Source organism: Sinohyriopsis cumingii, chromosome 14 (assembly GCF_028554795.1).
Source record: "Sinohyriopsis cumingii isolate HCF-2022 chromosome 14, ASM2855479v2, whole genome shotgun sequence".
NCBI classification, from domain to species: Eukaryota; Metazoa; Mollusca; class Bivalvia; order Unionida; family Unionidae; genus Sinohyriopsis; species Sinohyriopsis cumingii.
In genome coordinates this window covers 26,975,255-27,001,785 of record NC_142974.1, presented here as the reverse complement: position 1 = coordinate 27,001,785, position 26,531 = coordinate 26,975,255, and the positions used below count along the sequence as shown (strand labels likewise).

Here is a 26,531-nt window from a genome sequence, read left to right as displayed (position 1 = left end):
TTATGTAGAAAATCAATATTCAACAAGAAGAAAAATGATACCTTGAACAGTTTGTGCTAGAATCTAAATGTATTTAGCTCTTTGTAACATACAATGCTTCGTTAGCACAACTATTTGTGACTAAATTGTGAATCATTCATACGAATATGTTATTATATTATATTGTCGTATCAAGCACATATTCATGATTGTTAGGGAATTGGATTTTGTATATTCTTCAAACGAAGTAACGGATCTGCAGAGAAACATGCGCAAAAAGATAGACATAAACCGTTTACATATTATTATCACGGATTTTATTTCTCCCTATGGTATAAACTAGGTGAAATATTGAGCCAAGTTATAAAGAATGTTTTCAAAAATGTCTTCCAGATCCTTGCATTTATTTATTTTTCTCCTTACAATTTTGATGATTATTCCTGTAGGAATTAGTCACCAATTGATATAAAAAAATCATGGCTAGCTACATTATGTATTTCGTGTTAATGATATTCCAACTTGGCTCGCATTGAAGACACTAACATTTTTTTAGCAGTGAATGTAATTGTAAGAGGGTAAACATATTTCTTCTACGTAGTGTGGTAAACGTATGTACATCTAAAAGAGCGGTTAAAAAGTATATACACCTACAAGAGCAGTGATATAAGTTTTACAATATTTGTAAATGAATAATATGGATCCCATTAATTACATATAAAAGAGAAAAAGACAATTGCGAATATACAAGTGGTATATAAAGGAAACTTTTCGACATTACATTTTACTGTTAAGATTAATAATAAAATAACAAAATAAAAACTTAGGCTTGGCCTATATTTACAGCATATTAATTTTTCAGTCACACACCTGAAACAAAAAATAAGCGTACGGTTAATTGCCACGTTCGTGAAATACACCGATAAAGATTAATAGTGTAATAGTAATAAGATGGAGGAAATTTATTGATTTTGAGGATTTGAACGTAGTGGATTTGCTTTCAATTCACATTCATCGAGACTATTCTCTTTTATTTGTTAATCACATACGTCTACACATAAACAAAATACAATAGAAGTGATTGTGCTCTGTTGGTTGTATTGCATTCAGCTTGAATGACATAACTCTCATTTAGTGCAATTTGCTTTCTCGGAATCTGCCGATTGAAACGTATCCTTATCCGCTTCGAAAGCCAAGAGGTTAAATTCATCATACATTAATATTTCGTTTAGGCGTTAATAATACTTTCGCTTGAATGAATTACGTTATTGGTTAAAATACTCTTAGAGAAAACAAACACGTAATAATGATTTTATTTTGGGGTGCAGTCGTATTTAATTGCGACTGATTGGTTCTGCAAAAACCTAGGTTACCCGGCCCTTTTTGGCTTGTATTGGAACGCCTTATGAGATCCAGGACAAGTTTAAAAAAATAAGAAAAAAGTTACACGGATATGAGATACCCCACACATATGATTCTATGGGCGCGCTGTAAGCGTTGACTAAGGGCACATCATAGTATCAACACAAATAAAGCATTCTAGTACACATGTTTATTAAGCTAAAGAGATATACATTTTTAACACCAACAATTGTTGAAATGTGAAGTTTCTAGTAGATTGTTGTGGCGTACAACCTTTAAAGATCGCAACGCTAATTCAATGGAAAGGATCGCAATGTCCCCTCCTGATGAAACATGTGCCAAAGAGCACATTGTTGTATTGTATTTTCCTCGAATGAGAGTTGATAATTTACTACTCAGATACAGTCATTAAATACTTGGACTAACTCAAATTGTACAGTGATATATTTTACCGGCGATACAAATTTAGCATTGATGACATACAGTTGAACATACAGTTCTTTGTGGCACAACATCGCAGTGAAAATCCTGACGCCATGATGGCATAATGGGTTCGACACGTATATAATGAATTTCAGAGAAGTGAAATGCAACGTTCTACTGGCGATAAAGCAGTTTGCATGTGCAGTCTTATGCATACAACGGTAAGTTTTATGACGTATGTACAAAATGAAAAGAAAGTGTGTTATAATATAAAACTGACCAATCGATTTAAACTGCTCTAATTAGTCCAGTTACAGCTTAATGGGAAAATAAAGATTACTAGGCGTAAATCGAAACAATTATTGAAATAAGATGACAAAACTTACCTTTACGAAACACCAACATACTTCCCGACATCTCTCTCCTCAGAAGTTGAAGTTAGTGAAGTTTAATTCTAAAAGTGTAAGATGTTTATAAAACAGTTATAAATATTAGATTTAAACCTATTTGTATGCTTCAACAGTTACACTGTAACCCGTCTGTACGTCAGTAGAACTATCTCTCGGTCGGTTCCTCCAGTTTGTACAGGGGTTATTTGTGGCGCGGCATCGTGCTTTTTCAGCACCTTCCTAGACTGTACGTGATTATTTTTGAAGCAGAGTAATTGATAAATAAGAAACTAATGTACTGAATTTTGTGACTATTCAACGGCGATCTAATGCATTTGAATCCAGTTTACACCAATGAATCACAGGAATACTTACATATATAACGTTTTAGTGGCAAGCCATTTATCAGCATCCGAAAAACATTGTACGAATTCAACTCAAAATCATCTTTTTTAAAATTGATTGTCGGGCTCATTGTGGTAAATATTTAGGATCAAGTATACTCTTGCGATGCTGTTATGGGGGATGTGCTTCCATATAGTTTACGATAAAGCACGATCGCGCTCACATTCCGCCACCTGGACGGAAAGTATCAAGAGTTCCGAAAACAATCTTGCCATCTATAGTAATATATGCAATTGTTTTTTTTTCTCTGCAGAGATGCAAATCGGACTTCACACCACCAGTATTTCACCGTTCCTTATATAAATGTATAAAATATTGCTTGAGATATTGAAAGTCTATTTTGCATATCCAACATACCTGAGTACGTTTGCAAAATATGCATATGCGTCTGAAGAGTAAATTGGGCACCTGTTTGTTTGCATTAAGATTTGTTGGCTAAGTACAGCATGTTTTTCGTATAAATGGTCATCCAACTATTTCCCTCGTACTGAAGATCATCAGTTACGTTTGCCTTTTAAGATACTGACCTTACTAAACTACACAGACAGGTAAAAATAAGTACATGCTAAGAAACGTTCGGTATGTAAACTTGAGGAAAATAACCGTTTTCTTTATGATAAGGTATTTGAACACACAATATCGCTTTGTAATCATCATGCCATATTATTTTGTAATGATATCAATTGAATAGTGATATTGGAACTATATTTTAGCGCAACCTTAATTTGACGAGGTGAATTAGATTTGTTTATTCATTTTATTTACCTTTCCAAGAGCAAACTTTGCGCATATTATTTTGAATCAAATAAAGGTTGGTCGAAAAGAGGAGCATGTTTGATTTGTAAGCCTTGTTTTATACTTTAATGTTAAAATGTTCTTTAAATGCCATCGCGTCTTGTTTAGTATATTACAGTCAGAACCTTGTGTGACCTAAAGTGTGTAAGGTGAATATGGTTGTGCAATCTTACGTAATGACGGGTGTCCTCCGGACTACATTTCGCTTTAGATAGCTGATCACACCTTGGTGCCAAAAAGTTATCCGGACAAATCCGAGTAACATTAAATTGTGGCAGGATTTACAGGTTACTCAGGTAAAAAATAAAAATATATTACTGGCATGCTAAAGGGGTTTAGTGAGATGATATCATTTCCATTTAGTGCGCTCTTATGTATTTGGGCTGCATGCTTTTATGTGACTTTCTCACACGAGCACAATACTACATAAAAGCATTTGGATTTGAAAAAGAGAAAAAATAATTAACTGTGATGGTAAACACAGCTTTTCAATTTGAGGTCCTAATTTCGTACAAATTCTCGACTTCAGTAATTACTGTTAAAATTTGTACAATGACACAGTGAGAGTATCTGAACCTCAAAGACCCAGCATTTATTTTTAAAATATGTCTTGTGCAGGAATAATATCATAGTCAACAAATAATTACCGTGCACAATCTTGAGCGGAATTCGTATTCTCACCTGAAATGCTTCATGACAGCGAGCTCAGGTTTTGAATCATAAATTGTTTCACCTTGAGCTAGAGAATGTGCTGAATATAACAACTATAGTTACATCTGAGGGGGTGCTGCTGATTCGTTTTAGAGTGACGCTTAGTCTGACATTTAACGAGTTATACTTTCAAGGACAGACCTGAACAATAAATTCTAGTTATGCATATTCTTCATTTAGCGATCAGGATGGAAACTACTCTGCATATCTATACTTGAGGAAACAGCATATATATATATATATATATATATATATATATATATATATATATATATATATATATATATATATATATATATATATATAAACTCAAAATTCTTGATCACTGCAATAGAGTTTCATTTGCTGAGCGGTATATCTATATTCAGGAACTCACAAAATGCATACATTTGTGATATCTTGCCTCTGAAGTTGAGGCCGTTTTCACGTTCATTAAAAATATCGATTGTATGTGTAATATCTTTACCTGTTATAGAATTTATCCAGTTCAAATAGGGGTGGACTAGTTGGTAGCCATTCGGTACTTCTCTTGTACACGTTCCGGCGGAGCCAAAGCTGGTAATTCCAACTAATTGCAATCGTCCATATTTATTTCTGCACACCAGGGGTCCACCAGAATCTCCCTGTGTATATGTTTTGAAACAGACTTGACGTTTATGTGTGTTTATAAAGAATATAACATTTTTCGATTAATTCATAACTGTTGTCAATTATACCATATATATGTTCGCGAAATTGAACGGACCTGCAGAAGAACGTACACGGAAAATTGGCTTAACCAGCCTTAGTAAAAACTGAAAGGTATCAAACCGGTTTTATTCCAGAGACACGGAAGCGTACTTTTCGACTCAGTATCTAACAACATATGAAAAACTGCCCTCGATGAGAAATTTGAATCATTGTGAGGTATAACATTGAAACACCTCAACATCCATCACCTTGAAATAGTAATGACACAAATGTGAACTAATTAAGATTTAGGATATTCTCTGTATCTGTTTTAAGGTCATAACAATCAGAAACAAATTTAAATTAAGATGGCTGAAACGTTACATTAAAAAATATACACTATGGCAACTCTGATTGGAGAACACGTGTTTCCACTGAAAACATCCGACCATTCTCAGAAATGGATGGAACAAATACATGAATAAAACCCTCAACAGATTTAATTAATATATAGAAGCGTTTACTTGCGATTCCTGATAATGTATTTATTTAGAAATATATTTTAGGTTCATATTCAAATAATTTTTAAAAGAAATCACATATCATGTGGAAATTAATAACGTTGACTTTTGTAAATTTCAAGTAATTCACATTCAAAGAATATATTGTTTTCAAATATCGTAAGAAAGAAATACTTGCATTTTATACGAATCAATCACATCGACGTTTAATTATCAATACTATATTGTTAGCGATGTAAGGAATTTATACTTACATAGCATGCCGGCTCACCAAGATTTTCATTATTGACGCATACAACTGTGTCTTGAATGCTGAATGGGAAGCTGTCTTTGCATTCATCACTGGCAATCAAGTGCACTTTTGTCATCATAAGTTTATCTGTTCTACCGTCTATAAATGGAAGTCACGATTAGTACATTACTTATTTCTGTTGCACATATGAACGAACATTAGACAAATATATACCGCAACAAATACACTTATAATACGCTTGACAATCCAATATCATATATGTTTCTGTTTTGTATAATTTTAGATGGCTGTGGTTGTGTACGATAAATCAATACGTATCAATATTGTATCGCACTTGATATAATCATGTTATTGATGTACTAGTGATATGCACTATTTGTGGCGTCGTAAATTCTACATTCACTTCCAGTCAATCTAATCTGACCTACTAAGTTATTATCGAAATTATTAATCTCTATTTAACCTCTGGGGAACAATTTGTCATCCAGAGATAGGAAAGCACCTCAATTTTACATTTTATTAGAGAATTATTAACGGTTGTACATTATGGCAATGCCATCACTTGCAGCATACGTCCACTGTCCAAATGAGCTTTGAATTAATTCTGGTTATTGACAATTAGTTACACAAAAATATATCCATGGATCATTTGTTTGGCCAGTAAAGTGTTTTTAGATGGGTAATTGATAGTATGTTTAAAATTCTCTGATCTGAAGCCAGTGTCTAAAATATGACGGAAATAAAATTAAAGTTTTCATGTAGATTACGGAAGTATATGTGTGATATTAAGACATCATTGAAATTTAGGAATCAAGTTTAAGCCTCGATTTGAGCGGATGGAAAATACATTTCACGATTGTTTACTTTTATCAGTAATCCATTAAATTTTCGTTAAATTTATCACATGTATACACAAGTATATAACTTTAATATATTGTTGCGATGTTTAACATTTTTTCTTTCGTATGAATGAAGCCCCGAACTCATTAGCCTCATTTCAAAACCCCACCTGTCATTTTAATTTGAAGTAGTCAACGAGCTAGACATATTGAATACCATATAGAGTTCAAGTAATTTCCACGTTTGTCTTTAATCTTACGATCGTTTACATCAATGCATCATATAGTTCCATAAGGGTCGCAGGGATGGTGAAAACATGATCTATTTATAAGATGAGCCAAAGCCTCGTTTTCTTACAAAAAACGATTTGCATAGTTGTACTCTTATCTGATACATTCGTTTTGAATATTTGTATTGTACTTATATAAAGGTAACTGCATATGGAAGTGCGTACCGTTATCTAATTATATGATCTACTGAATAAAACTCAGAGTGTTATACGAGTGTTTCATCATTTATATAGATCATCTGCAGCTAGATGCATTTAATTTGTAAATCTCAAACGTGTCAGTACAAACGCTGCTTATTGTTTAATGTCCCTTTCCTGACGAAATAGTATTTTTACCATTTTACATAGTGAAATCGTAATGTTGTGCAATATTACATACAATGCAACAAGGAGGTGAATATATATTGTGTACCAATCCATTCAAAATGTGTTGATGCGATATCAAAATTGAAAACAATTATTAATATACCTTAATAATTTGCACCAACTCAATTGTTTAGGGATATCCAATAAATAAATGCAAACTAATCGAAACGTCAAGATTACTGGTCCAGCGTGCACTAGCAAATGTGACTATTTGTCCTTACTTAAGTTATGGTGCTATAACGATCCGTCGTCTGTGTGTTATTCACATTCTAGTTGTACAGTCATGTTTCCCAGCTGAACATTTATCACAGAAAAAGTTGTCTTGAAATATCAAACAGAACTGTTGGGAAGTCTGTCGTTTCCCAGTCTGTACATTTGCACACAGAATAGTTCTATAAAGGTAGCGGAGATTCGAATAGCTCCTAGTGCATTTGAAATAAGGATTGATGTTTTCATATTTTCAGACCTACATCACCGTACAAAAAGCACATTGACATAAGGGATTGCATCAAGATTTCGACGTAAAATGTGCGAATAAACAATTTTAAAGTAGTTTATCACATATTTGTCACCTAAATACCCACTAAAGTTTTGAGACCTGTATTGAAATCAAATGGAAAATGTCTATCGACCTCATGCAACTTCTCATTTCATGATGACCTAGTTTATTCCTTTGAGTATAATCTAATATAATCCCCGATTGGTAAATTTGTGGTGAAAAATTATTGAAACAAATAGCAGTATAAGACCATTCAATATTTCACGACTCGATGGCCGATTTATGTAGATTAATGACGTCACCACTTATCAAATCTGCTGTAAATATATCGCAAAGACCTATTGGACAATGTATATAGCATCGACCTACTAAAAGTTTATATAGTTTCTGTGTAGCAAAATCAGTTTGACTATAATCATATGTGAAAATTTCATTCAGCTTATATTTTGAAGCAAAAAGTTAAATTAATTTTTTATATATTTTAAATCCGATTTACTAACCTGAATTGGAATCTTTTTTAAATGTTAAGGCGTTCAGTCTATCTGAACGTATGATTCACCAACATCTGTGTAGCTTAAACAAGCTTGCGTAACGCCCAAATAGATCACGAATATGATATACACACAAGGAAGTTTGTCACTGCAATGATAACACCCATAAACACTGCTGATATATTTTGTCTCTTTGTCCATTCGCACAAATATTAGGTCGTTAACTATATATTGACGTATTTCTACTTACATAAACAATAAAAGCACTTCTATATATTATATCGCATTAACAAAACAAATGATAAGAAAAGTTTTATTACCCTTTAATACGTATCCCTTAGAAATCAGCAAGGTTAGAAAAAAACAAAAACATAAATTGAAAAGAATTATGACTTAAAGTTTTAGACATTGTTTTAGCAAAAAACTTAAAGACGAGAGAAATTACAGTAGTAAGACTCAAAAGTTGCCTCAATTTCTCGTTAACACTGTATAGTATTTTAAGACCATCCTTCCGAAACCTTTACAACTTTTTTTTCACTTCAACGACAATTATAATAAATATATTGACATATGGAGAGGCGCCCGAACGAAGAAAAACAAAGCTGGCATGAACATAATCACCAAAGAGCAAAAATGCCCTGAAGTATATTATTTACATGACAGCAAGAAATAAGTTAGTGTGCGTCAGGAAACAAAAAACATTGCAAAATGGAACTTTGAAAGGGTGGTATTTATAACATGCTTATGCTGTACAATACTCTAGATACATCTTTCACAAAAAGATCCTCAGCGACCAAGAAAAACATTTTAGGTCAAATCCGGTAAATGGTTTGGTCGTTCTCTTGTAAAAATATAGAAAAAGCAAAATGAGTTTTTTATTACTGCAAATTATAATGAAATATTAAAAAATGGGTATCGAGAAATTTACTGGTATAGGTAAAACGTATAACTATCTCTTGAAACGCTAGGCATATTTCAAGATGGTGGATCTAATGACCATATCATGTAACAAACAAATACTTTTAAATCTCATTGATTGTATTGTTACTATCTTGGCAAATAGTTGTTTTTTGCTAACCATGATTTGTCAAGATAGTAACATTATGATCTAAGCGACTTGAAATATTTGTCTGTGACATAGTACAGTCATCAGATTCACCATCATGGTATATGACCATCATCAGTAGTGTAGTGGGATACCCTAGCGTCAATGCGACTTCTATGTTAACACGGCTAAGGGGTGTACCCTGGCGTGAAGGGGAAACTAACATGGGGCAATTTAATGTAAGATGTATTGGGGGAGGGGATTGATACTGTCTAGCATAAAAAACTAGCCTCGTCCGAATTACCAACCCTCAAGACCAGATGTGTTTCGCTCGTACCATCGTGGTAGGATGAACGTATGCCGACAAATACGACACGGTAGTATGGAAAAGAGCCTGGAAACTTATTCAACAGTCTGACCGAGCCAAACAACAAAGAGAAGCAGAACTCCTGTTACAGCTAGCCGGAACATCTTTCGTCTCCAAAAGGGTTAAACAGTGACATGTCTATAATCAAATTTGATTGCTTTAATGTGTAGCTTATCGTTTTACTTAACCCTTTGTCTTTTAAGTAGTTTTTTCTTTCGTATTCCATTGTAACTTGCAATAAATAAACGTGTCCTGAAAATTTGAACAACTCTTGTCTTGTTTGTCTTATTTCAAAAGTGACATTCCCTGCACTATGGCTACGTCTGCTGTCTCTGCTCCCTTTTTCTCCACTTTCAATGTCATCAACGAAAACTTAGATCGTGCTAGTTGGAAGGCCTTGTATATTCGACATCCCTTTAACATGTTAATTGCAGGTCCGCGCGGTTCAGGCAAAAAACGAATTTGTCAAACGTTTGATTGAACATAAAAATCATTTGACCGATCGTGCACCTCAATGTATCGTGTGGTGTTACAAAGAGTGGCAATCGGCGTACATTCTCCTTCGAGAACGTCAAGGCGATTCCATCGTGTTTGTGGAAGGCATTCCTGGCAAAGACGACGGGATCATGTCTGACCCCATTCAAGCTCATCAGGACATATTCGACGACAATTTAGAAGCGAAGAAGAAATTAAATTGGTTTACGAGCAAAGGGCATCACCGGAATGCCAGTTTATTTACATCACCCAAATTGTTTCAACAAAGAAAAGCCCGTCGCACCATCATTCTCAATGCTCAGAACATGGTCTTGTTTAAAAATCCTGGAGATAAATAGCAAGTGCAAGTGTTAGCGAAACAGGTAGGAAAACCTTGGCTGACTCATGCGTATGACGATGACACTCAATCCACTTACGCCGATTTACTCATGGATTTAAAATCCACTATCCCCGATTATTTTTAAATTCGTACATATCTGTCTCACCACTGGTGTCAAGACAGAGGGCCTGCTGTGTACACGTACCGGTTGATTTTAAACATATTTAAAAACTTCTAACACTTTTCGTCTGTGCTGGTGTCTTAGAAGTGAGTCTCAGAGAAGTCTTACGATGGATTACGGTGACATTCAAATCCATCAACAAACCAAATGCATTTTTGACAGAAACAAAGTAGTCATCACACAACTGGCCGATCTCCGCATCGATTCTCAAACCAAAAATCAAATCGTTTTGAAACCTGGAGGTAGCGGATCTCGTGGAGGTGTCATCGTTTGTTCCCTCTTAAAATGGGATCCCAATGACCCCAAAGTCATCCTCAAGGAAAAAAGTTACTCCCTGACCCCTATGGATCCAGAATAAAAAGCACAGTGGTGTCAAGATCATGTCACAGTCCCGGGAAGGGAACGACCTCTGAAAACCCCCAGAAAACAGCATCTACCCGCAAGAGATTTACTTTGGAAAGGACGCAAACTTACATCCACAAGTCGCGACCTGAATCAAGGGTAAAGGCGTCTCTAGTAGTCTCAGGTTCTTCCACTTCTCCGTTGCTGGTGACACTAGCCTAATCCAACTGGATACACGTCTTTCCTAAATTGATAAAATAATGGAAACCTGTGTCTCCAGGAACTTCTCCTCCAGCTGAGACACCCTCCACCCCTTCAACTACTGAGACAGCTGATCACACATTACCTGCCCCCAAAATCAAAGTCCAAGAAAGATCTGACATGTTACAGTATTTATTTGATTATCAAAGCAAGAACTCTTCCAATTTAGTCATGCCTGCCGTGAAGATGATACAACGGACCGACAATCAGTGTTGACACATTCCACTTTAAAAATGACATGTACCAGACCATATGTACCAGTGTTTGTGTCGGACCACACGAAGATGTCACCCTCATAAGTCATCTCTCCGATAACACCAAGGAAAGAAAAGAAAATGGCTGTCCCCTCGTTTAGCGAAACATTTAGACGTGTTGTCCGTCTTGTGCAAAGCGCCTCGATCCATGCAAAAACAATTCATTCAAACATCCTCCAAAGATTACGTCTATACCGTGTGGTTATGTTGCCTCAAAGTCTTGAATGTCACGATACCTTTGTTTCAACATCAAAAAGAATGCTTAGCCAATCATCGACACGTTCCTCGCTCAATGGTCCAAAAGAAAATACCCGTCCGTCACAAGAACACAATGTTGGGACAACACAGAGAATGTTTGCCCATGTTGTTAGGACCCTTGTTGAAAGGAGTATTGGGTCAATGCTGAAGGACTCATGAAATCAAGATTAAAAAGCACCTAGAATATAAAAGAGACCTTTGGGGTCCAAAGACCTCAGGCGTGAGTTATGGAATCAATGGAAGGAAGATAACTGACTTTAGTGCCTTACAAACAATGGATGAGGTTCCATCGTTGACAAGAACAACGGACCCCGCAAATTGTCTCCCAAATCCTTCTTAGACCAAAATGTCCTAGTTACGCCACGAATTGCAATCGTTAATGGATCGGAAACGGAAAATTCTCAACGGTACGGACAAGTGTTACAACAACTGCAATTCTTTCGCCAAGAATCTTTAGAAGATATAGCTCTAACGACTCTGAAAGATTTTAAGACCCTGATGAAAAGTCCATGACCACCACCTCCAGTTTCCATGATAGATGCAGTCAAGCGGATTCCTGAGGAAGAAGAGGCACTTGAAGTCTTTCAAACACCATCAACAGCTCCCATTCGTAGTAAGATTTCAACGCCCTTCCCCCTCACCACAACATGAAGATAAAGCTTAGGATAAAAAGATAATATCCACGCCTCCTACGACAGAAGTGGAAAAGAAAGAAGGGTAACCCGAAGTGAAAATAGAAAGCAAGATCAAAGCCATCCCATTACCGCCATTACACAACTCCTAAACCTCACCGAAAATCAAACGATGTTTTGGGTAGAAATCCGAATCATATACTTACAATAAATATTGAATATCAATGATCACCGTTTTTACCAATCCAACAACTATCACAAAACAATTATACTTGATTATGTTTGAGATGAAAATTCCTGCAGGCTAATATTGTAATAGTCAACAATTGTTTGAAACGATTGCCACTATTTTTGAGACTCAGTTTGGCAAAGCCCTGACCAAACAGAACAAGCATGTCACGATCGAGCATCATCAAGTGGCACATTGCCTATTGATGAAATTGACGGATGCCTAAACGTTCTATATTACTTTTAACCCTAGTTTACGTGGCAAGGTGGGGGAGAGAACATCACTTTATCTAATGGTAATTTTTCCCCTGATATAAGCATTTTAAGCAACAAACAGTTTTAGAGTTGTCTCGTCATCCGGTAAAATTGAACGAAAGATTGAATTTGATCTTCGTGTAATCCGATGTGGTGGAGTACAAAATGGTGGGACACACGTTCGCACGTTATTGTAAGTAATTCCTTTCAAAGTGGATTCTGCCGTCATTGCTGACGAGAAAAGTGTAAACATCTATCACGTTCACCGTGCATTTTTCTATCCTCATTATTTGCCCGTTAGTAAGTTGTATTTCTACAGTGTCAACATTGGTAATAAAGGAGATCTGGGACAAAATATTCCATTTTCCAAATGGAAAGTCACAGTGCAACTCCCCATTCGAAAGAGATTATATAACGACTTGTAAGTCATGTATCCAGTGTACCGAAGAGTTGCTCTACAGCGAGGACATTGTTAAGAGATATGTTGAAATCGGCGTTCCATTCGGTGCCCCGTTTTGAAACCGATAATGACACGATGATTGGACGTCTTGAAAGATTACGCTTTGACGCACTGCAAAGAATTTCTCCAAAATATCATCATCGACAAACAAAATCCCAAAGAAGCCTTCTTGAGAGCTGGCCAAATTGTCCTGCTTCAAACTGGCAAAGACATTTTGTGCCGAAGCTGCTGGGCCAGTTATTCCTGCTTCAATGATGCCTCAACAAAAGCAAGGCAAAAAGAGTCGACGAAGACACCACTCCAGATGACTTCACACACTCAGAACTAGAAAGATCAAGATAAGAAGAACCCTTCGAGATTTAGATGCATCATATTATTAAATCACAGAGAGAAAAAATGATGTACCTAGAGTATAGCGAATGTTCCATGTCAGAACTGGATCTGTTTGCCATGCCACCCACCATGATGACGATGCAAGAATCCCAATGGGTATAATAGTATCCCTTCTTCTCTTTTACGACCTCAGCCCCCATCGAATTTGAAATCAAAGGACACCCCGAAGATAACATTGATCCGAATTGCAGTTGCGTGTACCTGACAGTCAAATTAATCAAACGGACAACACCGCTCCGGGAGCCGATGCTAGAGTAGCATTAATTCCTTGTTCTGCGAAGCGGACTTGTACTTTAATAACAAATTAGTCAGCTCCAGCATTGATACTTACCATTACCTAGCATACCTGGAAAATCTCTTGATATACAAAAAAGAGGCCAAGAACACTCATCTGGATACTTGCGTGGTATGGAAACCTGGTACAGCATGAGTGGACAAGCTTAGCGACACAGTTCCGACAGCAGTTGACGATTCTCACAATGTGGGTTTTAACGACCGTCAAAAGAACATCCTACAAGGACGTAGTTAAAATCGGATGAATCGTTTGCATTTGGACAAGTGGTTGCAAGAAAAGTAATTGCTGAACGGAGTGCATATTAGCCTGAGACGGAATCCCATCAGTACCGTTTTTCATTTGATGGCTTGTGCCAACGAGTACAAAACTATCATCCATTAAGCCAGAATTTACGTGCGATGCCTGAACATGTTACCTAAAGTGGGAAAGGACATTAGTCACACTTTGAGGAGAACGACCGCCAAGTGTCCGATACGAAGTCGGGAAGTGAAAACATTCACCATTGCCGCTGAACTCCGATCCATGATTAAAAATCATCTGCTTCAAGAACAGTTACCCAAGCGTTTACTCGTTGGTATCTTCAGCAACGAAGCCCTCAACGGAGCCGTTAGTGTCAATCCTTTCGAGTTTAAGCACCACACAGTGTCCAAGATCGAAGTCAGTCGCGATGGCAACACCTTGTGTACCAGATCCTTTGAACCTAAGTTAGCCGAGAATAATTACTTGAGATAGTACTTGTACTTGTACGAAGCCATGGGACAGTTAGGGAGCAACACCTGCCACTTCAATTCGTACAAAGATTATGCAGGAGACTATGCTTTATTGGCATTTGATTTCACTCCAGTCCAAAGCAGCAACGAAGGATATCTCAACCCTATAAAATCTGGCCAACTGCATGCGCAAATTCAATTTGAAGAAGCTCTACCCAACACAGTGAATGTCATCTTGTATACCGAATTCGATAATACTCTAGAAGTCAACAGTTTGAGCGAAGTCATTCCTGACTATTAGAAGTCATTTAAGACTCTTATCCCTCTTTGGTAAATGGGAGAATATATCTTGTCTTTAGCTAGGAATCGTAGTGTACATCAAGGGTAAAATGACCTCCATCAGTACAAGTCTAATTTGACTTCACAACGTTGTAAATCTTGTCAAAAATGTGTTAGCTGATATTGTATGGATTGTTATAATATGTGCTGGTTAGTTGTTCGTTAAATAAAAATGTTATAAATTCAAAAAGGTGTTAGTGGTTTGTTTTAAACATGTTTTATTCAAAATACATGCCATTTGACTTTTATCTCTATCCCTCACCATGAAATAATAAATAGGGTTCCCACCCAAAAATATCATAGGGATTTTTCTATCGCGTCCACTCTTGAGCCATATAAAGGGGACGGTCTCCAGTCTAGCCATCCATTGTTAATGCGTCAACCTATGGAGATGACTTCAAGATTAGCAAATCTGAACGAAGGAGGCGTCCATTTGCATAGTATCAGGCAAAACCTGATACCCGAGCCTGATGAGAATATCAGGAGGTTAACAGTAGTCCAATACCTATAAGAAGACGTCTTTAAAGACGAAATCAAGAAGGAGCAAGAAGAATGGACCGAGAAGTCCAGACATCAGAAGCAGAGAGAGCGGCAGCAACATTAGCAACATCAGGAGATGGGCTGAAGCCCTGTGGACTGCCGTATGGACACCAAGGAGTTTTCCTTCTCTTTCCGAAGAAGTAGACCCTATCCTGTCGGAATGCCTGCTGCCAGACGGGGACGTAATCCCAGGTGTTAATGAGATTGATAAAACTCTTAACAAAACAACCCTTTCAAGGGATACCCCAACAATCTAGAAAAACATACTAATCAAATGCCAAAATATTAGTCTGTCTTGGTGTGTTGCTAGGATTAAAAAAAAGGGTGACTTTAAACACTTCGTTGCTCTGACTTTATAAAGTAGTGTGTATGTGTTTGTGTTTGTTTATGCGTTGCTGTGCGCGCGTACGTTAGTCTGTATGTGTTCACTCGTACGTTTGTGAGTATGTATGTATGTATGTATTTTTGTTTTTTCATTAACAAAAAACTCTTGTCCCTACACTATGTGGATGGTATTTAATGGGTGCTTTCTTCACTTCTGTGTTAATAGTAGATAATGGTTTACTTTCTTCACTTCTGTGTGGATAGTAGATATTTTGGTTCTTTTCTTCTGTTCTGTGTGGATAATTGATATTGATATTTTTCTTTGCCGCTGTGTTGATAGTAGATATTGGTGTAGATAGTAGATATTGGGGTAGTTTTCTTCCCTTCTGCGTGGATGGTAGATATTGGTGTGGATAGTATGTAATGGGTTATTTTCTTCCCTTCTGTATTAATAGTAGATATTCTTTTTTCCTTTCTGTGTGGATAGTAGATATCGGGGTTATTTTCTTCCCTTCTGTGTGGATAATAGATATTATGTGAATTTATTGTAAGGGATGTTTTCCTTCACTTGCTTGTTTCTGTATTTGTTTGCTTATGTCTATTCAGTGATATGTCCCGCACCGCCAGGCGATGTTTGTGTTTGTTGGTCAGTCTCGCACAGTAGTTATTTCCGGTCCTTCCAAGATTATATCGAGTTATATGTCCCGTCCCGCCAAGAATTGTTTTATTCATATGGTTTCACAGCTGAGCTAGTTGAACTTACCCGCGCCGCCAAGCGTTATTTCTTTTTGTTTCTTGTTTGGCCTGATTGAGGTCAGCCCCTTGCAAAATTGTTGCCAATGTTCAGTACCGTGATGTCACCCCACCTGTTCCATTTACCTTGTCACTAAACAGACACACTATACTATATTTATATATATAAGCTATAACACTTGGCGGGGCGGGGCATAGAAGTGGATATAATGCTTGGCAGAGCGAGACATATCACTTTATAGAACTCCTGGCGGATATTGTTGCAAATATCCAGTACCATGACGCCATCCATCTGTTCCATTCCGATTGTCTTTAGACAAACCAACTTGTTTTACGCTAGACAGTCAGAATCCCTTGCTTCTATACATCCTATGTTTAATTTCTCCATGTTAAATTCTCCTTGACGATAGGTTTACAACTGCCTTTTTTAACATAGAAGTTCCATTGACGCTAGGGTGTCCTTCTACAATACTAGCATGAAATCGTACCCTACGAATTACTGATCCAGGAGGACAAATTTGAAGCGAATAAAATCATACTCTCAGACAAATTCTCTGTCTTGTTATCCACATAAATTAATTCGCAAAATAAGTCCAATCTTCTACAGTCAGTACTTTCAATCTGGTGACGCAGATAAAATATATATATATATATATATATATGGATGGGTGGATGGAAGGATAGATAGATAGATAGATAGATAGATAGATAGATAGATAGTCGTCTGATCAGCGACTATCATTCCTTTAAGTATCTTATTTGTAAACCTCGTGACACTTCAGTAGCTCAGAAAACGATTAGCTGCCTTTGACCTAAACTTACATGTTTCACAAATGAAATTTCATATTGTCAATAAAACGTTGTGAAAAAAAACTGGTTTTGCAATAATGTTTTGAAGATATGGTGGAAATCATTTTAATTCTGGATCCCGCTGTGGAGATAAATTTGGATAAAATTGTTCACAAAGATAAATAAGTCATTTTAAGCTGCTTGATATACGCAATACATACTATTATAGTTCATGTGCGGATACATAGTGAATATTATTAACTACATGGATTTGATGCAAAATGAAGCAGGACTTGGGGGGGGGGGGCGTTAGCTGGGACCCTTCTGTAGGCGTCATGCGAGGGATACGCTGATATCATTTTGTTTTGCATTTTTTAATTTTTTGTTATTACTCAACATGGGTTCTATTCCGCGACACTCTAACCAATTAGGCCACCGGAGAGACCTTAATGTGGGCGATTCCCATTGAATTGTTTGAGAAATCAAAAAATGAACTTTTCCAAAACTCAGGAAGAACATGGCGGATTACATGTACACACCCGTCATTTTCAGCATGTATTGAATGAATGGTGTTGCGCTGTATTTCAATATGAATTATGTTTAAATCGTTCATGCACAAAACTAAGTCGGTAATTTAGCTAACATTTCGAGACACTGTCGCGAAAATTCAATGAGACACAGACGCGGTTATACCTTTAAATTAATGTGTGAAGCATTTCACGTCAAAAAGCTAGTTTGTCTATCATGTGTCCTCGCCCAGCGTGGATCTATGCTGGCATTGTTGCAATTGGGCTTTGTAGTCGTCCAGTCGAACCAATTATGTTCATTTTATTCTCCCAAAGGATTTCGAAAATTTCTTTCTCATTAATTTCTTTCCTTTCATTATTTCCTTTAAATCTTCTACATCTAGCTTTGCTGAGTCTCTGTCGTCTCGGCGTTGCTATTGCTTATTGGATCCTGGCTACATTGTATACTTTTTGTGTTTGTTGTACTCATTGGTGAACAGATAAATTCCTCATGGTTGATTTATTGTCCTTCATATCTCTGTTTATCATATCGTCGATGCTCCAGCGGATGTTTATATTTCATCATGTTTTGCAGCTTTACTGATTAACTTTTGTGTGAATGCTTTTGCAAAAAATCATTGACAGTTCACCAAACGCAGGAATAGCCAGAGAAACATAATTTGGGGGAACTTATTTCAGCTGGACATAATCTAGCATCCATCAACTACATTCATACATGCTAAAACTGTTTCCAAACCAATTTATACCTAATTAAAGATATGCATATTGCTTTGAATTTCAAACTAGGTAGCGCTAAGTCTCTTTAACCAAAATCAATTTTAATCCCGTTAATATGTTGTTTTTTTTTTAAGGTATAAGTTTTCCCTACAAGGTAGTTTTGGAAACACTGGCACCTACATTGTTGTTTCGACATTCATATATATGCATACAATATACCACTTGGATTTTAGAGTAGAAAAGGCCTCTATTGACTCTTGGACAAATTGCTTCTGGTAACAAGCACAACTATGTAGACGTTGTGCCTGACATGTCATTCCTCAATAATACGTTACCTTCATACAATCATCTTATCTTGGCATGTTTATCAAGCGAAACACGCCCTCGTGCATTGCATATACACCTTTAAGACGCTTACCAGATGTTTGTATTTATAAATTCTGAATGATCTATTTTTTATGTATTTCTTCCAAAAGGAAAACAAAACTGAATGAGTAATAAGTTCCAGAAAGTGTATAGATTTGCACCTGAGAAGTGAATCAGTCCAGTTATAAAATATTTACCACCAAGTACGAACTCTTCCGTTCTGCCCCAGCCGCTTATGTAACACTCTGCATTAGGACCCTGATTCAGCAAGTCTTGGTAGAATGACTGAAAAGACAAGCAAACCGGTCGGACATAGTCATTCATCACAATTGGTGTTGCGAAGTACAAAAGCCCAATGTCATAGCTTAAGTCAGAGGAACTGTATTGAGGGTGACTATATGTCCTTGACACCAGCTTATCCTGTCCTTGAGATGTGTCAGTCAGGCCGACTGTGCCCATCCTGATGCTGTATTCGGAAGTATAATAACTGCAACGCAATGAAAATAAATATTAATATTAATATGTGTATATCCTTATGTAGGTACATGTATAGATACATATATACACACACATGTATAAATAAATAAATATATATATATATATATATATATATATATATATATATATATATATATATATATATATATATATATATATATATGTGTGTGTGTGTGTGTGTGTGTGTGTGTGTGTGTGTGTGTGAGTTCATTGCTTTTTTATAGCGATAGAATTGAAGAAATACTGCACCGAAAATATGACGTCATTGTTTATGTACGTCATGATTACTAGGAAGTGATTTTACATTTTAATAGTGACCGATACTAGACTCTTGGTAATTTCGGTTTTTGGATATAACAATGTATTTTTGGCTAAATTAATATTTAATGTAAAAAAATATTTAATAAACAATGAACATGAAGAAATTTATATAAGTTTTCATGTATTTATAGTAAGTGATGAATTCTATTATTCTTTGCTGCTTGAGTAATACATCAAACCTTAAAATATGTAAATATGGATGACAAGTCCTTTATTATCCTTAGCAAATTGAAAATTTAAATTTTATAAATTTTTAGATATTGCTATCTGTGATATTATCTATGACGTTTGGAAAGGTTTTGTTCCGCGAAAAGTGTAAAGAGGTTAGAAGAGTTATGTAGGATAAAACGATTATTTGTAACAGTATCTAAGGCACAACTGGTTAAACTGTCCGCACATTTATAAACATTTTAATTGGCTATCAGACCAAACTGAGTTGAATCCAATTATCGGTCTTTTCCCACCACTTTTCCGTATTCCTTAAATAAATTTGTTTTGTTTGAGAAAATTGTAATTAGAAAATACAGAAGATGATAAAAATAACATATTTATCATTGATGCTATCAAGAAGATTTATATGATAGTTTGTAAATTCTACATATAATTTGAAAGTTTAATTAAGCAAATAAGAAGACACAAAGACATAGTTGGACATTATATTTTACCATAGGACACTGAAGTAACGTTGTGATGTGGTGCGAAATACATAGTTGGAAGTATATTTTACCATAGGACACTGAAGCCACGTTGTAATGTGGTGCAACATATTTCAGAACCCTTGATTATAACCTTTGCACGTGTTTGATTCAATAAATATTTTAACGAGCACCTTTAGGAATGTTGTAATTTTTTTGATTATTATTTTGGGAAAATGTCCACGACCTCATATTCAAATGAAATGAAGGAATCGTTCATTGCATGGTGAGTTTTAAATGTTTTGTTTTACAGAAATTATAGTTTATTGAAACCGTTCTTGTATAAATTTTCTTGATTTATTTTATGTGAATTGAGGAACATTTGGTAGCGTTCGTGCATCCACGTATCATTCTCTCTCCTTAATATCAGACCATACAATATACATAGAGGAAAGTGCATGAATATTTATTCATAATGTGGCTTATCAGATCCCAGAGGACGAAGCATCCGACAGTGACGACAAAACATTAATAATGAATTTGATGACGTAGTAAAAGGATAGTGGACAGTTTGATCAGGCATGGTAGCTGTTGCGGATAAAATGGTATTGCTAGCCAGAACCAATGTGCCATTTTTAAAAACGCCTTAAACAAGAAGGGAACTTTTAATGATGAGAGAGAAGCTGAACTCTACCGCTGACCAAATGGAGACAGAGAAGAAAGAGGAAGGGATATCTCATTCAGTTCTTCAGTCCCCTGCGAATCATAAGGTAATCTGTTTATTTAATCTTATGTCATGTTTTACAGACACGCAATGTATCGTAATATCGGATATAACAATCTTGGTATTATTCGAAATGAACGACCATAAATCTGTTTAATTATTTTCGAGCGAAAGCTACTGGATAGAATAAAGGTTTTCCTTTTTTTTTGACCACGCTTTCATGCAAATATAGGTACGTTTAGTGTTTTCGTTGTTCTTAACGACTGGATACCAGACGACACCAGTGTTACCGAGGAGTTGCTGATGCACAAGGTGTATTATTTGTGAAGAACTCAAATGATCGCGAGGAGATCCTATGTAATATTATTAATGTCTCGGGATCGAGATCGACAAACATTCTGACCTGATGCAGAGTGCATGGCTAAATAGACATAGTCAAGATTATTTTATTTTTAAAAAAGTGACAGGATTCGTGAAGCCCTGCTTATCATATCTTTACATTTCCATGACCATCATATTAGTGGGGAGCTTCGTGCTGCTATTATTCATACATATAGTGAGACTATGTTGCAATAATGAACTATAATTTTGATAATACAGTATGTTTATTGCTTTTTTTATTATATAATTTGAAGAAAAAAATCATTTCACGGAAAATATGTCATAACCCAGTTTTACATCCATAACACAGCTAAAGGATTTACGTGTTCATAATCAAAACTGTGTCATAAATAATGAACCATGTTAACCAAAACTTTAGCATTTAATAATCAAATATCAATTAATGAAAAAACGTTTATATGAAAATGCAGATGGATTTTTTTATGTAACTGATGAAGCTGACAATTCAGTTTGTACAACGGTGCCTTAAAGTTGTGACATTGCACTGTGCAAATGGTATGCAGTCCCTATGAAACCCGTCGAAGAAAATAATAAGGCCATTCTAATCTCCCCCCAACAAATAACCCAGATAAATATCCTGTACTGAATGGTCACCTGCCTTCGCAGTTCAATAGTAGGGTTCAATCCCCGTCGAAAATATTCAATTATCATGCAAGTTGTGCGACGTTTTCTTCTCACTGGAAATTTTTGCGATCGCTGAAGTGTATATACAATTTCATAATTACGATTGGGCTGTAATACAATTTCTTTAATTGTTAATAAGACTTATTTACCGCGATGGTTGCACAGCAATATCTCTGACTACAAATATTGAAACCGTTCTAGTATTACTCATAGTGTAATTATATTTTGGACTCTGACGGTATTTTTAACGGGTAGGTAATAATTTCAACGCCGTCCTTGATGCACAGCGATATTTCTCAATTGTAATATTGTGAACGCTCTATCATATACCAAGGAACCCTTTCCATTGGTTTTAATTTTCTTTAGTCTGATTTTGTTGCTGTTGTAGACAACGGTTGTATTTTTGTTTATTTTTATTATTTCTTTTCTTTTTCATTTTATTTGATATGGACAAACTATAAATCAACATTATTATAAAAACCAAGACGAAAATACAGATTGATACTTTCTTCAATTACCACTGCCATGAACGATTCAAGTCATTCATAGCATTATTGATCATGTGGCACCAGCCATCTAATGAAATAAACAAATATCTAACATATGTCAATTCGCCTGGTTTAATTCAGGTTTAACAATTGAGGTTTATCCTTAATTCTGGAAGGCGGCTCCAAAATGTTCGATTGATGACAATACATCATTAAGAATAAGGTTTACTTGATCCATCACAGAGTCTTGTACTTTTTAAAGGACGGCTGATTTTCAAGTATTTTTTCCCTACTGAATCAACGCTAGGTCAAAACCACTAAAGTCTTTTTTCGTTACACAGCACGTGTCACAAATGTAGTTTTATATTGCCAAGTTCTGATGAGCAATTATTTCTTTCTTTGAAAACATCATCCAAAACCATCCAATACATGTTTGAGCAGATAACGTTGATATATATATTCCTCAGCAATGTATTTCTTGCTCACATATAAATATATTCGAATTGGTGGTATGATATGTCCCTTAATACAGCAGGATATAATTAGTTAGGAAAGTAGTATAGATATCGTACACACTGTCAGACATTCATGGCAGCAAAGAAGGCGGTGAGTGTGCAGATAATGTGATTCCATACATCACTTGCTGCAAATAGCAGAGATAAAGTCCTTTAAGGATATATCTCTCTCATTTATTCGAAATCATGCCGTTGGAAGCCAATGTTCAGGCTCTATCCACAACAGATAAATGATTACCAAAATGCAGTGCATGGAAAGAATTTGACAGATTAAACACTAAAAACATCTTTAAAATCTCAAATGCAAAATAATTAAAACAAAAATAAGTACTCCAACTTCGTAACGAGGGGCTTGACCTCAGGATAAAAACTGCTTTGGTAAACCGATTGTATATATAGTTCGGAAAAGGATTCTAATCACTATCTTTGTTAAGTCTTAAGTTCCATAAATGTATTGATTGCAAATATAGCGAGGGAACTAATAGCTCGTCGTGTAGAACAAATACACAGAATAGATGACACTTGGGACAAATACAGGGAATAAGAAAAGAAATATATTCATTGTTCCGGCTAACTGTTCAATTTTAAAGAGTCGCTTTGGTCGTACAGATTAGGAAAATATAATTTTATGTCATGTAGAATATGAACAAAGGACAAGAACTCATTGAACGACGAAGAAATAATCAGTATTAAGGAGTATTCTCAGGGTTAATAAAAGGTCGGGTTAGTTTGTGATTGCAGTATGCAAGCAAAAGACGGGCACAATACTGGAATAGTATTATAACAACTGTAACATTTCTCTTTTAAATGTATGTTAAATTTGAATTATCTAGGAAATATAGTGGAAAACTGCATATTCTCCTAACGTATTCTATACAGAACTTAAATTATGATAAAAATACATGGAGATGTCTACAACGTAGAAAATCTGCCTTGTTTTGAAGCAGACGGATGATTCTTAAGAAGTTTCTACTATATAAAAAAGAAATGCGGGTAATAATGGACTAAACTAATTTCCTGACTTACTCAATACAATGAGCAGCAGTGAGAACCCAGTTCGGATGGATGATGGATCCGCCACAGTGGAACGAACCATAGAGAAACAAGGCTATTTGCCAAGGAAACTGGCCTAATGTCGCTTCACGACCGAAAAGTATTTTCGGCAGAACCACTTCGTCTGTCAAAGAAGTAGTACCGCACTCTGTGGAGATGAAATAGAAAAGAATCAAAATGCATACACACAAACACACATACATACAGGCACACACACATATCTACCTACCTACCTACCTACATACATACATACATACGTACATACATACATACATATGTTTAGGCGGTTGATATTTTAGGGATCTTACATTGTATTTTATATTTTATCAGAATGATATTTTCTTATCCTAGATAATAGTTTATATATAAATTATATTACTCGCAGCTGATCACAATTATATAGAGAGCATGCCAGATATCCTATTTAGGAATTAAAATGGAAATATCAAATGAATGCATATTGCAATCATGTTATGTCGTTTAATTTGCGTTTCCATTGTGTTACGGTGTTATGTTCACCTTAATAATTTGTGACTCGTCATTTATGACAATCGATATTACGTGTAGGTTTTATTCATGACAATAAATTATATAGATCATCTGTAGTCAATATATTTTATAGGTATTTTATGTACTGGGGTATAATATAATATTTAAGAAATTACGAGTGCAGATTGCTTAGGATCTGCTAATATATGATGTCAGGTTTATAATAATAAAACCTTCAGACATCTTTGGTTTATTGTCTCATTTTCTGGAGGGTCTAGGCCAGTTGGTTTCCTAGAAGAAGTACGTTATGTCCTGTTGGATGGGTTATATCACATGAATATATATTTTTAAATATTGTATTGTGTAGTAAGATATGTCACGCGTAGTGTATATTGCGACATGTAATCGTAATAGACTCATATAAAGCGAAAACTAAACAATCAGATTCTTTCCTATTTTGGATGCATTCCTATTTCTGATTTTGATTCTATATGGTGAAAAATCAGTCTGCAGATGTATTTCAATGTTGTGATTAGATAATTAGGAGACATTTGTTAGGATGTTTCAATGGAACCACAGATTGCTCATTGAACGAGAATATTATTCTGGGACTATTGTGGATTATTCAAAGGAGTATTGTTCAAAGCGATATCTACAATCAATGATCTGATCTGAACACTCAATTCGTTATGACTTAAATACAAATGTTTATGAATATTTTGGATTAACTTCATAATACTGTAAGTTCCTCTTAAATTTTCATTTTATAAATTTGATAAGTAAAGTTAATTGTTAAGATTTATAAAACATGTTGGCTTTGCTTCTTCTGTTACTTCGTTCGTGACCAGATACTCGTTAAAATATGCCCCACTGCAATAAGGTAATAGCTCCCTGCTGTCAAATTAATATAAAATAGTTGCAGTCCATTGAGAATCTTATTGACTGATGAAGTTTATAACTGCTGATCTACCCAATCAAGGAACAGGCCTTATTAATGACAAAGCGGTCGATAGTTTGTCCCTTTCCTCAATATTGGTCCTCAAATAATGGATTCAGTTTTCAATTAGTGGGAAATACGTGCCTCCATTATTGTAAAAACGTCATGTTCTAGTGAATACTAGTTTTTTTTATTGGATTTGAATTGCTTTATTATTGGTGTAGATGTGGACGTGTCTTCTGAGCAGCTACCAAATTTCCTCATTAATAATTAGCTGACGTTATCGTATTTTACAATTGTCATTGATGGTACAACCTGTAATACGATTTGTAGTCAGATAGCTATATTACAGTCATAACGAAAATAAAACACAGACGTCAGAGAGCTTGACGATTTATGTGTTTTGTTACCTCGATCGATGTGAAAGATTTAAATGAAGTTAACGTGCAACCTTAAAGTGAAACGTCTAACCCTTTTAAGAAGAAGCAGCAAGAACCGCACTCTTGCTTGCTAGAACATGTATTAACAATATGCGAACAGAAAACAAGGTTAAATATCGATAACGTTTTTGAAACGGGTGACCACCATGCATGCCACTGAATAAGATTTGAATGAAATAAAATACACAAGAAATCTCACAGATATTATAATATTTAACAAACACTACCTGCTTAGCATATTACAAATGATTTTACCTATAAGCTGGCACTGTATTTCCAACGGGTAACAGGTATCTCTGCAATGAGATAATAATTAGGTTGCATAAGTATCTCGTATTTGTTACATTAGATTTTAAATCCAGTGTGGAATTAACTATCGTTGTAAAGTAATATTAAAAGTGCATTTTGGCATAAACTGTCGTGGATGTAAAACTACATTATATATGCATTTTTGCAAACGTGGTTGATGCAATATTAGATTCGAATTCGATTTTGGTAGAAACTGTCCATGTAACATTAGATTCTAAGTCCATTTTGGTAGAAACTGTCGTTTATCATTTTCAGCT

General features: G+C 35.5%; 1 protein-coding gene across 1 annotated transcript in view; it reads right to left on the bottom strand.

Annotated features, from left to right (window-relative positions):
* Positions 1-279: 279 nt before the first annotated feature.
* LOC149783473 (MAM and LDL-receptor class A domain-containing protein 2-like) overlaps positions 280-26,531 on the bottom strand; it is a 173,174-nt gene continuing 146,922 nt past the window's right edge. The window contains exons 73-79 of the mRNA XM_089931714.1: positions 26,221-26,261; positions 24,073-24,247; positions 19,037-19,326; positions 5,506-5,642; positions 4,528-4,684; positions 2,148-2,215; positions 280-846 (exon numbers count right to left, since the gene is read on the bottom strand). Coding sequence (XP_089787840.1) covers positions 2,187-2,215; positions 4,528-4,684; positions 5,506-5,642; positions 19,037-19,326; positions 24,073-24,247; positions 26,221-26,261 — 829 coding nt within the window. The 3' untranslated portion in view covers positions 280-846; positions 2,148-2,186. The remainder of the gene's footprint in view (positions 847-2,147; positions 2,216-4,527; positions 4,685-5,505; positions 5,643-19,036; positions 19,327-24,072; positions 24,248-26,220; positions 26,262-26,531) is intronic.